The sequence below is a fragment of the Macrotis lagotis genome, chromosome 8, assembly GCF_037893015.1.
Source record: "Macrotis lagotis isolate mMagLag1 chromosome 8, bilby.v1.9.chrom.fasta, whole genome shotgun sequence".
Classification (NCBI taxonomy): domain Eukaryota; kingdom Metazoa; phylum Chordata; class Mammalia; order Peramelemorphia; family Peramelidae; genus Macrotis; species Macrotis lagotis.
Genome location: NC_133665.1, coordinates 1,047,282 through 1,060,542, shown reverse-complemented (window position 1 = coordinate 1,060,542; position 13,261 = coordinate 1,047,282). Strand labels below are relative to the sequence as shown.

At 45.4% G+C, this 13,261-nt stretch overlaps 2 protein-coding genes across 8 annotated transcripts in view; one reads left to right on the top strand and one right to left on the bottom strand.

Moving 5' to 3' along the window:
- GBA2 (glucosylceramidase beta 2) overlaps positions 1-9,588 on the top strand; it is a 25,399-nt gene extending 15,811 nt beyond the window's left edge. The window contains exons 4-17 of one of the 2 annotated variants that reach the window (XM_074196198.1): positions 407-625; positions 831-1,070; positions 1,646-1,748; positions 2,035-2,188; positions 2,360-2,485; positions 3,617-3,786; positions 3,935-4,039; positions 4,208-4,315; positions 5,331-5,482; positions 5,644-5,750; positions 5,930-6,072; positions 6,210-6,325; positions 6,442-6,633; positions 6,724-9,588. In XM_074196198.1, coding sequence (XP_074052299.1) covers positions 407-625; positions 831-1,070; positions 1,646-1,748; positions 2,035-2,188; positions 2,360-2,485; positions 3,617-3,786; positions 3,935-4,039; positions 4,208-4,315; positions 5,331-5,482; positions 5,644-5,750; positions 5,930-6,072; positions 6,210-6,325; positions 6,442-6,633; positions 6,724-7,056 — 2,268 coding nt within the window. In that variant the 3' untranslated portion in view covers positions 7,057-9,588. The remainder of the gene's footprint in view (positions 1-406; positions 626-830; positions 1,071-1,645; positions 1,749-2,034; positions 2,189-2,359; positions 2,486-3,616; positions 3,787-3,934; positions 4,040-4,207; positions 4,316-5,330; positions 5,483-5,643; positions 5,751-5,929; positions 6,073-6,209; positions 6,326-6,441; positions 6,634-6,723) is intronic. The other variant, XM_074196197.1, reaches the window with a different exon arrangement.
- CREB3 (cAMP responsive element binding protein 3) lies at positions 7,346-13,261 on the bottom strand. 6 transcript variants are annotated; one of them, XM_074196201.1, is made up of 11 exons: positions 12,843-13,261; positions 12,472-12,725; positions 12,041-12,178; positions 11,733-11,898; positions 11,373-11,443; positions 10,981-11,073; positions 8,576-8,682; positions 8,380-8,448; positions 8,177-8,258; positions 7,972-8,053; positions 7,346-7,855 (listed from the first exon to the last, which is right to left on the bottom strand). In XM_074196201.1, exons 3-11 carry the CDS (start codon positions 12,167-12,169, stop codon positions 7,560-7,562), a joined length of 1,095 nt encoding a protein of 364 aa, XP_074052302.1. In that variant the 5' UTR covers positions 12,170-12,178; positions 12,472-12,725; positions 12,843-13,261; the 3' UTR covers positions 7,346-7,559. The 6 variants fall into 6 exon arrangements, with proteins under 6 accessions (XP_074052302.1, XP_074052303.1, XP_074052301.1 ...); XM_074196202.1 differs by having other exon boundaries at positions 12,938-13,261; XM_074196200.1 differs by having other exon boundaries at positions 12,472-13,261.

Genomic DNA, 13,261 nt, shown 5'->3' with positions numbered 1-13,261 from the left:
TTGAGTTCATAGGATGATAAAAGCAGGGCTTTAAGATTTGTCAGGAGACTGAAGAACTCCAAGAAAGCAATAATGGTAGCTTTGTCCCCCTGTGGTACCATTGGGAATAAAACAAAAAAATACATATATGAAGGAGACTTCCAAGAGACGTACCATTGGGATATGGAGAATAACAGGATGAAAGCTTGATATGGTAGAAAGGAATACTTGGGCTGTTTCAGAGTCAAAAAGTTTGGGTATAAAATCCAACTTGGATACTTAATGGCTGTGTGACCTTAGGCAATCACTTGAGCTCCCTGGTCTTCTATTTCCTCATATCTAACTGGATATCTAAATTAAGTTAGAATGAAAAGATACTGAATTTGAGATGCTGACAAGCTAACCAAACTCCATCTTCCTTAATTAGTTCACCATATGCCTTCGGCGGAAAGGACAGACTGTGTACCAACAAGTCCTGTCCCTAGAGCATCCCAATGTCTTGCGAAACTGGAATTGGGGCCTGTGTGGATTCTTTGCTTTTTATCATGCACTCTACCCCCGAGCCTGGACTGTCTACCAGCTGCCTGGGCAGCAAGTCACGCTAACCTGTCGCCAGGTCACACCCATCCTCCCACATGACTACCAGGTAATTCCTGGCCTCTGGCTACTGGAGTAACATCCACTTCCACAGATGCTTTCTTTGCCTGTCAGCATAGCTCTGAGGCATGAATTGCCCTTTAATCCTCCCAAGATTTTTTGATGAAGGGAAATGGTTTGGAAGTTAAAGGAGTATATAGTGAGGCAAACAATCTGAGTCTACTTTCTCATTGGCCTCTCCTTTTTCACCCCAGGACAGTAGCCTACCTGTGGGGGTATTCGTGTGGGATGTAGAGAACACTGGTGATGAGGATTTGGAAGTATCCATCATGTTTTCCATGAGAAATGGCCTTGGAGGTAGACATGATGGACCAGGAGGGCTGTGGAATGAGCCCTTCTGCTTAGAACACAATGGGGAAACTGTTCAAGGGTTGTTGCTGCACCATCCAAACCCTCCCAACCCATACACAATGGCTGTGGCTGCCCGACTCACAGTGAGTATCTGATGGACAAGGTGGGGGCTTGGAATGATTGGATAAATGTTAAGTAGTTATTAAGCATTTGTTACCTCTGAGCCTAGCACTATGCTGAGTGTTAGAAATACAAAAATAAAATGTGACAGTTCTTGCCTTCAAGGAATTTACATTCTAGTAGGGGGAGATAGCCCAAAAGAGGGAGTGGTGGCCAGAGAAATTTCAGAGATGGTGAGTGGGGCCATAGAGGGGATTGATCAGTATGATCTTTCTAGAAGCAATGATAGTGTTGATAGAAAACTGTTGAGGAGATGGGCTGAGGAGGAAATTTAAATGGGATGTGAAATATAGGCCAGGGTTTGGATCTGGTCAGATAGAGGGGGGGGGCATGCTCATTCCTTATGCTGGCTAACTCATCAGTTGAAATAGCATAGGCTCAGGGCAGTAACCTCCTCATAGTCCCACAAACCTTCACTTTAATTCTCATTCTTTTTGCTGACTTGCTGGGAGTGAATAGCAGGAAGCTGTAGTTTGGTCTGCAAGGGGGCAGTTAGACTTGGAGTTAGCCACCTTTCCTAAGAGCTCCTTCCTGATAGGCAAACACCACAGTGACTCATGTCACAGCCTTTGACCCTGATGGCACCGGACAGAAGGTGTGGCAGGACTTGCTCCTGGATGGACAGTTGGATTCCCCATCTGGTAAGGAGAGAGAAGGAGGGAGGGATAAGAGGGTGAGGGGTTCTAACTGGATCAGAGAATGGTGAAACTTGTCCCTAACTTTGATAGTGCAATAGGAGAAGGTTATGAATGAGGCTAACTAGATAGATTCCTGGGATTGGGAGGCCTAGTGGAAGAGGGCTTAGATATTTCTATGTCTACCTCCTAGAGTCTCCCCAACTCTCTACTAAGAGGTTCCCCCAATAGTCCTGAGCTGAGGAGGAAGACCAGGGCTTTCTTATGCTGACCACTTCTGTATCATTCCTAGGCCCCAGCCCTCCCACTCAAAAGGGAGAGGGCACAGGTGGAGCTGTGTGTGCAGGAGCCCATTTGCCTCGGAGAGGCAGATGCCAGTTGGAATTTGCATTGGCCTGGGACATGCCCAAGATTCTGTTTGGAGCTAAGGGCCAAGCCCACTACAGGTAAAAGATAAAATGTGCAGGTGTGTGCAAGAAGGTGGGGGAGGGCAATGTGTTAGCTTGTTGTGATGGGACTCAGAGCTTTGAGAGACACAAGGAAACTAGACAAAGTGTGGAGAATTTGCTTTATATGACTCAAGGATTCTTTATCATTGTCTTCTATCCTTTTTTCAGGAGATATACTCGATTCTTTGGCCGTGAAGGAAATGCAGCTCCAGCCCTCTGTCATTATGCACTCACCCAGTACAGCTCCTGGGAGGAGAGAATTGCATCATGGCAGAACCCTGTGCTGGAGGACAGGTATGGGGAGATGGCCATCAGGTCATGGTCAGTCTTTCCAGTCCTAGACCCATTCCCCTTCTAAGTGGGCTCAGCCTGCAGGGTTCTTCTGGAGTAGTATGGGCATGCTTCCCCTGCTCACAGATAGAACAGCCTTGGAGATCCCTAAGACTTTCTGGGGTGCTTACTCTAAGGCATAGGCAGGGAAAGTTCAAAATAAAATTCATTATGGTCACAACTGAATAGGAAAGTTGTTTTTGAGTTCCAAATATTGTGGGTTGAACCCTGTCTAGTCTTCATTTACTCTAGCTTAGAGATGATGAGGCTCTCTCCACTCACTTGGCTATTTTTCTGTCTTCCTCCTTTGGAGTGCTTGAGGTCTTTGGGAGCCTCATTGCTGCACTGGATTCTCTTCTTTCTTGTTTCTCCATACCCATCTAGGACATGGGGTCCTAACCTGGGGCCCATAGACTTGTTTTTGCAATATTTTAATTATTGTATGTGTGTGTGTGTGTATGATTTCTTTTGTAACCATGCTTTTCATCTTATGAATTTAAAAACATTAATCTAAGAAGGGTTTCACCAAACTACCAGAGTTGCCTGAAATACTGAAAAGGCTAAAAACTCTGTGCAATTTCTCAGCTGTCCTGAGCCTGTTTTCTTCTTCACCTCTCCAGTTCCAAGGCTATATTGCTATCTAGTTACATTGAGATGGGAGTGGATTGGGGTGGGGGAAGACAGGGTGGTGCACAGGTCCTCCCTGATTGCCTGGCCCCTAGAAAATAAAGGTACTTCTAAATATAAGATGCAAAGATCCTTCCTTCTATTATCTGAGCTATCAACTAATTGTTTTAACCATATATTAAGTTTTAATGTCCATATATTCTTTTGTCCTCATTGATAATATTGTATCATGTTATTTAACCTATTATTATGGTTAATGAAATTTGGCCACCATGATAGGTTTTGTGCTAATCTCTAGGACTCCATCTATTTCCTCAGACAGCTCCATCCATTTCCCATAATGTCTAGAATAGCCATTCCTCTAATCTTTGACAGTAAACTTCACTGTTCTAAACAATTTACATTTTTAGAAAAAATTGTTTAAAATTATATTTAGTGAAAATTATGTAAATAATTCTCCTCCCCTAGGTCCCTGCCTGCATGGTATAAGTCTGCCCTTTTCAATGAATTATACTTCTTGGCTGATGGGGGTACCATTTGGCTGGAGGTTACAGAAGAAACAACAGAGGAGTTTGGTGGGGTGCTGAACCAGCTTCAACCTACCCTGCAGGAATATGGGCGCTTTGCTTACCTTGAGGGTATGAGAGAACACATGGGGAGAGATGGAGAAACCATGGGGCTCTTAGCATAAGGGGTAATATTTGGTAGGAGTTAAGGGTTCAGAGCAATATTGGGAGTGTTTGGAGGTGTGGTCATCCAAGGACATTCAGAGACTCTTCCTCCCAGGACAGGAGTACCACATGTACAACACATATGATGTCCACTTCTATGCCTCCTTTGCCCTCATCATGTTGTGGCCCAAACTTGAGCTCAGCCTTCAGTATGACATGGGTAAGAATTCCCCAACCATAACTCCCCCTTAAGAAAATTTTTATTGACATACCTCATCCCACTCTCCTCTGCCCTATCTCAAGGATCCTGTCCTATCCCTCAGATGTTCAGTCTCCCTTTACATAGCTCTAATGTCCTTCACTACCACTGAAGTCTGTTTCCCCTTAGCTGTAGCAACTCTGAGTGAAGATCTGACACGGCGGAAATATCTGATGAGTGGCATGACAGCTCCTGTGAAGAAGAAAAATGTCATTCCCCATGATGTAGGGGACCCAGGTATTTGAATTCCCAACCTTTATTTGGAAATCCAGTGGAAACCTTTCCTTCCAATTTCTTTTTACTCTCACTAGACCGTATCAGTTCCTTATTAAAAAAAAAAAGTACATTGGCTAATTATCATCCCATAGCAGATGAATGCCTTATCTATTTGTCTAGCCTTCATCTCTCTCCTGAGCTCCAGTTCTACATCATCAATTACCATTGGGCACATCAAACTGATTCCCCAGAGACAGCTCAAAATCAGCATACCCTATTTCCAAATGTCCTGATTTCTGTCAAGGGCATCATGAATCTTCCAGTCTTCCAAAGTGTTCAACCATAGTGGTGTCTCATATCTTGCCATTGCCACATCCACATCTCCCTTTCTTAATACTTTCATAGTTACAATCTTACTTCAGTGCTTTTCACCTAGACTGTTGCCATATCTTCAGGTTGATCTCCCTGCCTCAAGTCTTTCCCCACTTGCCTCTTTTTTTAGCTATCAAAGTGATTTTCCTTAAACACAGCTCTACCCTCATTCCCCTTGACAGCAAATTCCATTGACTCCCAGTTTCCTCCAGGATCAAATATAAACTCCTATTTGATTTTTCAAGCCCTTCCAAACCTGGTCCAAACCTGTCTTTATTATGCTACCATCTATTTACCTTCTAGCCAACCTTTGTTCTAATTCCTCCCACACAACATTCTTTCTCCCCTCTTCAAGCACTTGCTATGCCCCTGCCAGGAATGAAAATGCAATCCTCACTTCTGCCTCATTTTCACTTCAAGATTCAGCCCAGGTACCACCTTCGACATGAAGCTCTTTCCCTGCCTCCTGCCCCACAGCTGCTCGTGTCTTCCCTCCCTAAATAACTCTATATTCCTCTGAATCTTTGTATGTGTACCTGTCTAGTACAACAGAATAAGAGCAGACTCTTAAATTTTTGTCTTTGAATCTCCCATGCTCTGCACATAGGAAGCATTTGATAAGTGTTGGCTGGCTAATTTTAAGTACCCCATTTCCTAACACCAGATGATGAGCCATGGCTTCATATCAATGCTTACCTAATTCATGACACAGCTGATTGGAAGGACCTGAACCTGAAGTTTGTGCTGCAGATTTATCGGGACTTTTACCTGACGGGCAATGAGAACTTCCTGAGGGACATGTGGCCTGTGTGCCTGGTAAGGTCCCCTGTGCCACACCATAGGTTGAGCACAGCTCAGGTACTAGGGAAAGTGTAGGCCTGGAATGCAATTCTACACATGTTGTCATTGGGGGTTGGAGGAGAAAATGTAGGCCCTGTTGTGAACCCTGAAATAAGGATTTATATCCTTCATTACAGGCTGTAATGGAATCTGAGATGAAGTTTGATAAGGACCAAGATGGCCTAATTGAAAATGGGGGCTATGCAGACCAGACTTACGATGGATGGATCACCACAGGACCCAGGTACACCTAGAAATGAAGAGTGCCCCAATGTGGGTGGGGTATCTCATTCTAGCCTCTAACCCCATTCCTGGTCAGGAGTGGTAGAGAGCAGTGTTGTTATTCTGATCTCTGACACTATGTCCTGAGTTCATGATAATGGGGTGGAGATGGCATCACCCTGACCCCATATTCCTGGCCAGTGCCTACTGTGGGGGCTTGTGGCTGGCAGCTGTGGCTGTGATGGTCCAGATGGCTGCTTTGTGTGGAACTCAAGATGTCCAAGAGAAGTACTCCTCCATCCTGAGCCGAGGTCGGGAGGCCTACGAGAGGCTTCTCTGGAATGGTGAGGCCAGCTTCAGGGGAGGGGCAGCATGTGCTGGGGGAGATTGCCTCTAGAATGGATGTAGGTATATTAGGTAAAGAGGGTAGGAAAATGGTGAATCAGAAGCCTTACCATGCCTTCCTTCCCTACCCAAATAGGTCGTTATTATAACTATGATAGCAGCACCCAGCCACAGTCCCGCATTATCATGTCTGATCAGTGTGCTGGTCAGTGGTTCCTGGGAGCATGTGGACTAGGAAAGGGGGATACTGAGGTAAGAGAAAAAGATATGAAAATGATCTGAGATATGGGTCCAGGTGCTAGGAGAAAGGAGGAACTGATCTCTTTCTTTGTTGGTTGGAGAAAGTTATCCCATCTCTCTTTGGCCAGGTATTCCCTACCTCTCATGTGATTCGAGCTCTCCAAACAATCTTTGAAGTGAATGTCCAAGGCTTTGCAGGCGGAGCCATGGGGGCTGTGAATGGTATGCAGCCAGATGGTATCCCTGACACATCCAGTGTCCAGTCTGATGAGGTCTGGGTAGGTGTGGTCTATGGGCTGGCTGCTACCATGATCCAAGAGGTAATTCATTTCCTTCAATTCTTCCATCCCAGGTCATTTTCAAGAAAGCAGGGGCTTCATTCCCTTCCTTACTTTTATTTTTCTCAATAGGGCCTGATTCAAGAGGGTTTCCTTACAGCTGAAGGCTGCTACCGCACGGTGTGGGAACGCCTAGGGATGGCATTCCAGACACCTGAGGCCTATTGCCAGCATCGAGTATTCCGCTCCCTTGCATATATGCGACCACTCAGCATCTGGGCCATGCAGCTGGCATTGCAGCGGCACGGCAGAGCCCATGGGCAGGGCCTGGGACTGACTGAACAGACAAGTGGAGAGAGCATAGGAGTGACTGCTGGACAGCAATTTCCTCTGGCTGTTGGTCTTAACACCAAGTCAAAAACTAGAGCAGACTTGGGACAGAAGGGCCTCCTAGATTCTGTTTAGACAAGGGGGAAGCTGGAGACACTATTGTGGACCTTCCCATCTGCAACCCTGAGCCATCAGGATAATCACCTACCACCCACTTTCTCCAGCAGAGCCATGGGGATGGGGCACATAAACACCACAATCACTTATTTATTTTCCTTCCCTCCACTCCCCAAATTTTTGCTGCATGGAATGCTAACAAAGTTTCAGCTATTCCCTTCCCCACCCACCCTTAAGCCCTGAGCCAGACCCCCTCACCCAGAACTGGATGGAGGAGTGGGTATAACTACACAAATAAAAGACCCAAGAAACTAGTAAGATTTAATATGAATTCTCAGGTTTGGGAGGGCCAGCCCCAGCTACATCAACTTTATTCCTATTTACAGTATGGGGCCCTCAAGATATAAGGAGATTGTATGTGTACATATCAAACCATTCAACCTTTGTTCAGTATTTCCTTGATATTCTGGGCATTTCCTACCCCCAATATCCACATCCATCATCTGACTCCTGCCTCTACATCACATTTCATTGGAGCATCGTCCATGAAGAATGATAGTGGGGGGGGTGGTAGGAGACCAGCCCTGTTTCTCTGTGGCCTCTGAAGGCAGAAGAGTAGTATGTGTGGGGTCTAGTTGCCTCAGAATCTGTTTATCACTTGTTCCAGTAAGAGAATCAGAAGAATTGTCTGGGGCTAGAGAGGTTCCACCTGCCAATGGATTTAAGGTGATCTCTGATTTTTCCTCTGACAACCAGGCAGCAAACTCCAGAAGAGAGTGATTATCATTGGGAAGGGACCGGATCTGACGGGACAGTACTGTGGGAAGATAGCCACAAAGAGGAATGAGTGCAAGGGAGACGCAATGAACCTTAATCCAAACCCTCTGGATCAGCTAGCCAGGGCCCCCTAAGAATTTCCTTGACTCCACTTACTGGGAGGTGCTGACTGATGAGCCCGGATCTCAGAGGGATACATAGCAGGAAACAAGAAGAGGCAGAAGGAAAAGAGCAGGACCTAGGGATTTGGGGAACATTGGAGATTAGGAGGAATCAACCCATAGTGTTGTCCCATCCCATTCCCCCTTAGGGCTGGTATCAAAAGTTGGGGAAATAGGATCAGAGGGCCTTTATTCCTTACCACAATGCAAGTGCTATTGCTGGTGGATTTTGTCATCTCGGCTACCAAAGCCTGGAACTTCTTTAGCTGATCCAAAAGAGACCTGAAGAAGATTCAAGACATGATTCCTACCCATTCCCCAAGAAAAATGAAATTTGGGTGAGGGATATGAGGGTGACACTAGAGGGTGAGGCAACCGAGGCACTGGTTCTGTGATTACTTACAAATTCTGTTTCTCCAAGAGCTGGACTTTCTTCTGTAACTCCAGATTCTGGGCTGTACAAGCCAAGACCCTGGAACAATCATGGGAATAGCATGTTGCCAATCGTATCCCCTTATAATCCCCTCAACTTGTATCCTGTCCCTCTACCCATCCACACTCCTATAGCAGTTTACTCTCTCCTGACCCCCCCGACATACCTACTTTCCAGCCCTCCCACATATACTTTCTTCTTCCTTCTACTTTCTTGAGCTGACTGTTTGTTACGAATCTTCCTCCGAACTCTTTTCAAGACTCGTTCCTCTGCCTGGGTTGGAGAATGGACAAGAGAAGGGAAGCCATCAGTAACATAATTTTAGATTTGAAAAGTTATTTAGATATGATCAAGTTCAACACAACCAGTACAGCAATCCCTTAGTGTCCCTAATAGGCATCTTGTCCTAACACTTGGTCTATGGTTAAAAAAAAAATCTGTTTCAAGATTGTCAACTATCATTGGGCGAAGTATCTTAACAATAAAAAAAACTGCCTCCCTTTAATTTCTACTCATTGGTCACAGTTCTGACTTTGGTACCTTAAAATAAATAATAATAAATAATAAATAATAAAATAAATAACTCATTTCCAGACTAAACATCCTTTCAAAGTTTTCATGTGACATGACTTCCAGAGCACTCTCCATATTGATTATACTTAATTTATTTCATGTCCTTAAAATATGTGTCCAGAACAGAACATTCCATAGAGCCTAGAGTAGGAAGGGGTTACAGCATCTAGTCAAACCCTTACCTGAACCCAGATTTTCTCTATCGCACTCATAAGAAATGGCTCATCCAACCTTTTTTTCTGAAGACTTTCAGTGATAGGGTAATGACTCTCAAGACAGCTCATTCCACTTTTGAACTATACCATTATCAAGTCCTTGCTTATATCAAATAAACATGTTTCCTGATAAATGTCATCTATTAATTCTATTGCCTTGAAGGATCCTTCCAACTAATCATCGCTCAAATGTGTGAAGACAAGTTGTTATCTATCTGTACACATACCAGCTTCTCAATGTCCTTCCTAAACTATGGCTCTTAGATATGAAGATGTCTCCCAAATGTGCAATGACCAGGGAAAGAGGGCGTTGAGACTAATAATGCAACTTTGGATCACTAGCTTTTGTCATATTTTGACTTACATTAAGCTTGTTAAACATGCAGGTCCTTTTCACATAAATTACTATTTTATCTCTTCTAATATTCATGAGGTAGATTTTTTTTAACCTAAATGTAAGACTACATTTATTTCTATTAAAGTTCATCATCTTAGACTAGGTATATTATTCTAACCTATTGAAACTATTTAAATGATTGATCTAGAGATTAGACCCCTGTTAATAATAGCTATCCCTCCATCAACTGAAAATGTTATCTATGCCTTCACAATATTGAACAAAACTGGGCCAAGGAGGGAGTATCTTAGCACTCCACTAGAGATTTCCCTCCATGTTGACATCTTGTTCATTTCAAATTCACCTACTTATACTATCTTGTCTAGTCCTATCTCAAAGACAACTCTGCAGCAACCAGGTGGCGCAGTGAATAGAACACTGGCCATAGAGTCAGAACAAGAGTTGGAATCCAGCCTCAGACACTTGATACTCACTAGCTGTGTGACCTTGGGCAAGTCATTTAACCCTGATTGCCTCACATCCTGGGCCATCTCCAGTCATCCTGATTCATATCTGGCCACTGCACCCAGATGGCTCTGGAGGAGAAAATGAGGCTGGTGACTTAGCACAGCACCCTCTCACTCACATCCAGTTCATATGCTTGTCATGACATCACCTCACTGAAGTCATGGTCTTCTTCAAGCATGAAGGTCAAACATCATCATCAAAAGACTACTTTGCTGAAATTTAGACAGAATGTATCATCATGGCCCTGATGTACCCATCAAAGGAAATGAGTCTAGTCTGGCATGACATTCTCAATAAACCCATAATGACTCATTATGAACCATGGGATTTTTCCACCTGACTAGCAGCTGAAACCTTCCATATGTCTTATCTCCATATGTCTTATCTCCTTGATTAAAAAGGTGAATTCCCTGAGAGCAGGATCTAGCTTATATTTGTATCTCCAACATTTATCATTCATTCATTCATATTGATCATCACTTTCAAATTTGGTTTGACATCAAAGACTACAGTAGGTCTTATCAACAAGCATTTACAGTGTTTGCACTGTGTTCCCTTCAGAGGGAATACTTTACTTCTATTAATGCTGTGCAGTGCTGCTGCATATTGAGTTTGCAATCAGCTAAAATCACCAAGACTTCTTCAAATCAATTGTTAAGTAATATTCATCATTCCCCTATATTTTTGCAGTTCTCTTGAACTTCCCTGCACTTACTATTTCTCAATTTAATTACATTAGCTTAGGCACACTATTTCTACTTGCTGAGGTATTTTAAAATGTGATTCTAACATCCAGAATATTGGCGATCCCTCCCAGGTTTGTTGCCCATTAATTTGAAAAAAATGCCTTTTATGCCCACCTTTATCAAATGCTTTCAAGCATGGTACCATGCCCTCTTGACAATGAAGGAGTCTCACCTTAGTAAGGGGGAGAGTCTCAGGAAGGGTCAACCCTTCTTTCTCTAGCAGACTTTTCTCCTCATCTGTCAGTATTAACTGAGGAAACTCATGCTAGAAAAAAACAGGAAAAGGACATGTTAGAGGGACAGACCAGGAGGAATGTAAAATGGGAAGAGGACAACTATGGGCTTGAGGAGAGAGATCAGTGCACAGGTGATTATTAAGATTATCCCCCTGGCAGCTAGAGCACCAGCCCTGGAGTCAGGAGTACCTGAGTTGAAATCTGGCTTCAGACACTTAATAATTACCTAGCTGTGTGGCCTTGGGCAAGCCTTGCAAAATTCTAAAACCAAAACAAAACAAAAGATTATCCTCCCCCAACCATTAAGGTTTGCTCCTCCTCCAGGTACCTTTAGTGTCATTTCTTCCATCTGCAAGGAGGCCCTTGATTCTTGAGACACATCTCTAAGATTCCTATCACCTGCAGAAGGAAGATAATCTGAATCAAGAAACTGGGCTCCTTTCCTCCCTTGACTCCCCTTGCACTTAATACCCCTTTCCAGTGTACCCTGGTGTCTCCCAACCCCAAACTTACCCAGGTCAGGGCGGCTAGGCCGTAGTGGATAAAGCACAGGCCCTGGAGTCAGGAGTACCTGGGTTCATTCAAATCCGACCTCAGACACTTAATAATTACTTAGCTGTTTGGCTTTGGGCAAGTCACTTAACCCCGTTTGCCTTACAAAAAACTAAAAAACATAAACCAAATTTACCCAGGTCAATGTAGACATCATCTTGGGAGGAAGTCTGTACATCCCAGCTCAGGGAGTAGGTGTGGTCAGAATGAATGAAGCTGTAGTTAGGACTTTGGAGGGATGGTGAGGTGGGGGGTCCCAACAAAGACATCAAGAAATCTTCTGCTTCCCACTCATTGAACACCTACATCAGTCACTTAGTTAAGAAGCAGGCTAGTTCCTCTTCCCCAAGCTACAAGTCCCAATTCTCCCTCAAACTCTCTCCCCTCAATTTACAGCACTATCACCGCACCCCCATGTCTAAGCCTGGGCCAGCCCCTACTCACCTCGGGAAGCAGCATCCCATCTTCCTGCAGGATTTCTTGCCCCTCCCCAGCTATTTCCCACAGATCTCCCCCTTCCTCCCTTAGGAAATCCAGCAGGTCTTTGTCATTTGGGTCCAGGACGGCCTCCATGATGGGCTTCTAGAAGAAGAAGAGGGAATCACCACCCTTCTCTGCTCCCTTTCTTCCCCTACCACAAGTGAGAGGAGCAGCGCTGCTAGTCCAAGGACCCGGACCCCAAAGAAAAGCAAAAGACCTTGATCTGGAAGGAGTTCAATCGTTTATCTCCCCGCCCCCACCCTAGAGCCCCAGGCCCGGGGAGCAGGAGGCCCCCACCCCCGCCCCCAAAGCGAGGGCGGCCAGCCAGGACCCCGCGGGCACGCCCTCCGGCTTCGCCCCGTCAGTGACGCCTCTGCGCGCCCTTGGTCCCCAACCTTCCACCTTCACCAAGGCCGGCCCGCTTTGGGGTTCCGCTCCCACCCGGGCCGTCTCTCTCTCTCTCCGGCCGCGGGAGCCCTTCCAGAACCCGACCCAGACTTCCAACACCGCAGGAATGACGTCATCCGGAGCGCCACGGCATGCTGGGAAACGTAGTTCGCCGTCTCCTGCCCCGAGGAAGCGGGCCACCCAGTCATGCGTGCATCACCCTCGCCAGGCTTGCCACTCCTTAAATCGATCGGTATACCCTCTAGGCACGTACAAATATATCTTTTTGTTCGTTTAGGTTTTATTGTTGCCTTTCATTTCCCGATAGCCTCCCTCCCCGATTTAATAAAAAAAAAGGAAAAAAAACAATCCCAGCCACCTAAATTGGGTATGTGACATTCCACCCCCGTAGTCCCACAACTCTGTAACAAGATGTTCTGTAATCTGTTTTCTGAGGCCAAGGCAGGCCGTTACCTTTATTTGCGTCATAATGGTGCCTGTGGCAACGAATTCCTTTTCTTTATTACCACCCTGACATGCTCTTTGCAGAATACAAGGAGCCACACATCACAGACACACGCGATCCCTCCTGCGCCCCCAGTTTTCGGGGGTCTAAAGTGAAGCATTATAGACCACCATCTCCCCTGTTACTGGGGGCCTTGCCTGAGTCAGGGGAGGCACGACTCACACGTGACCCACGCCATGTAGGCGGCTACATGGGGCCGCGGCGCGGGAAGCCTCGGGGAAGCAGGTGGGCCCGGGCCCGAGGGAGCGCGCCTTCCCGAGGCGGAGGGTTCA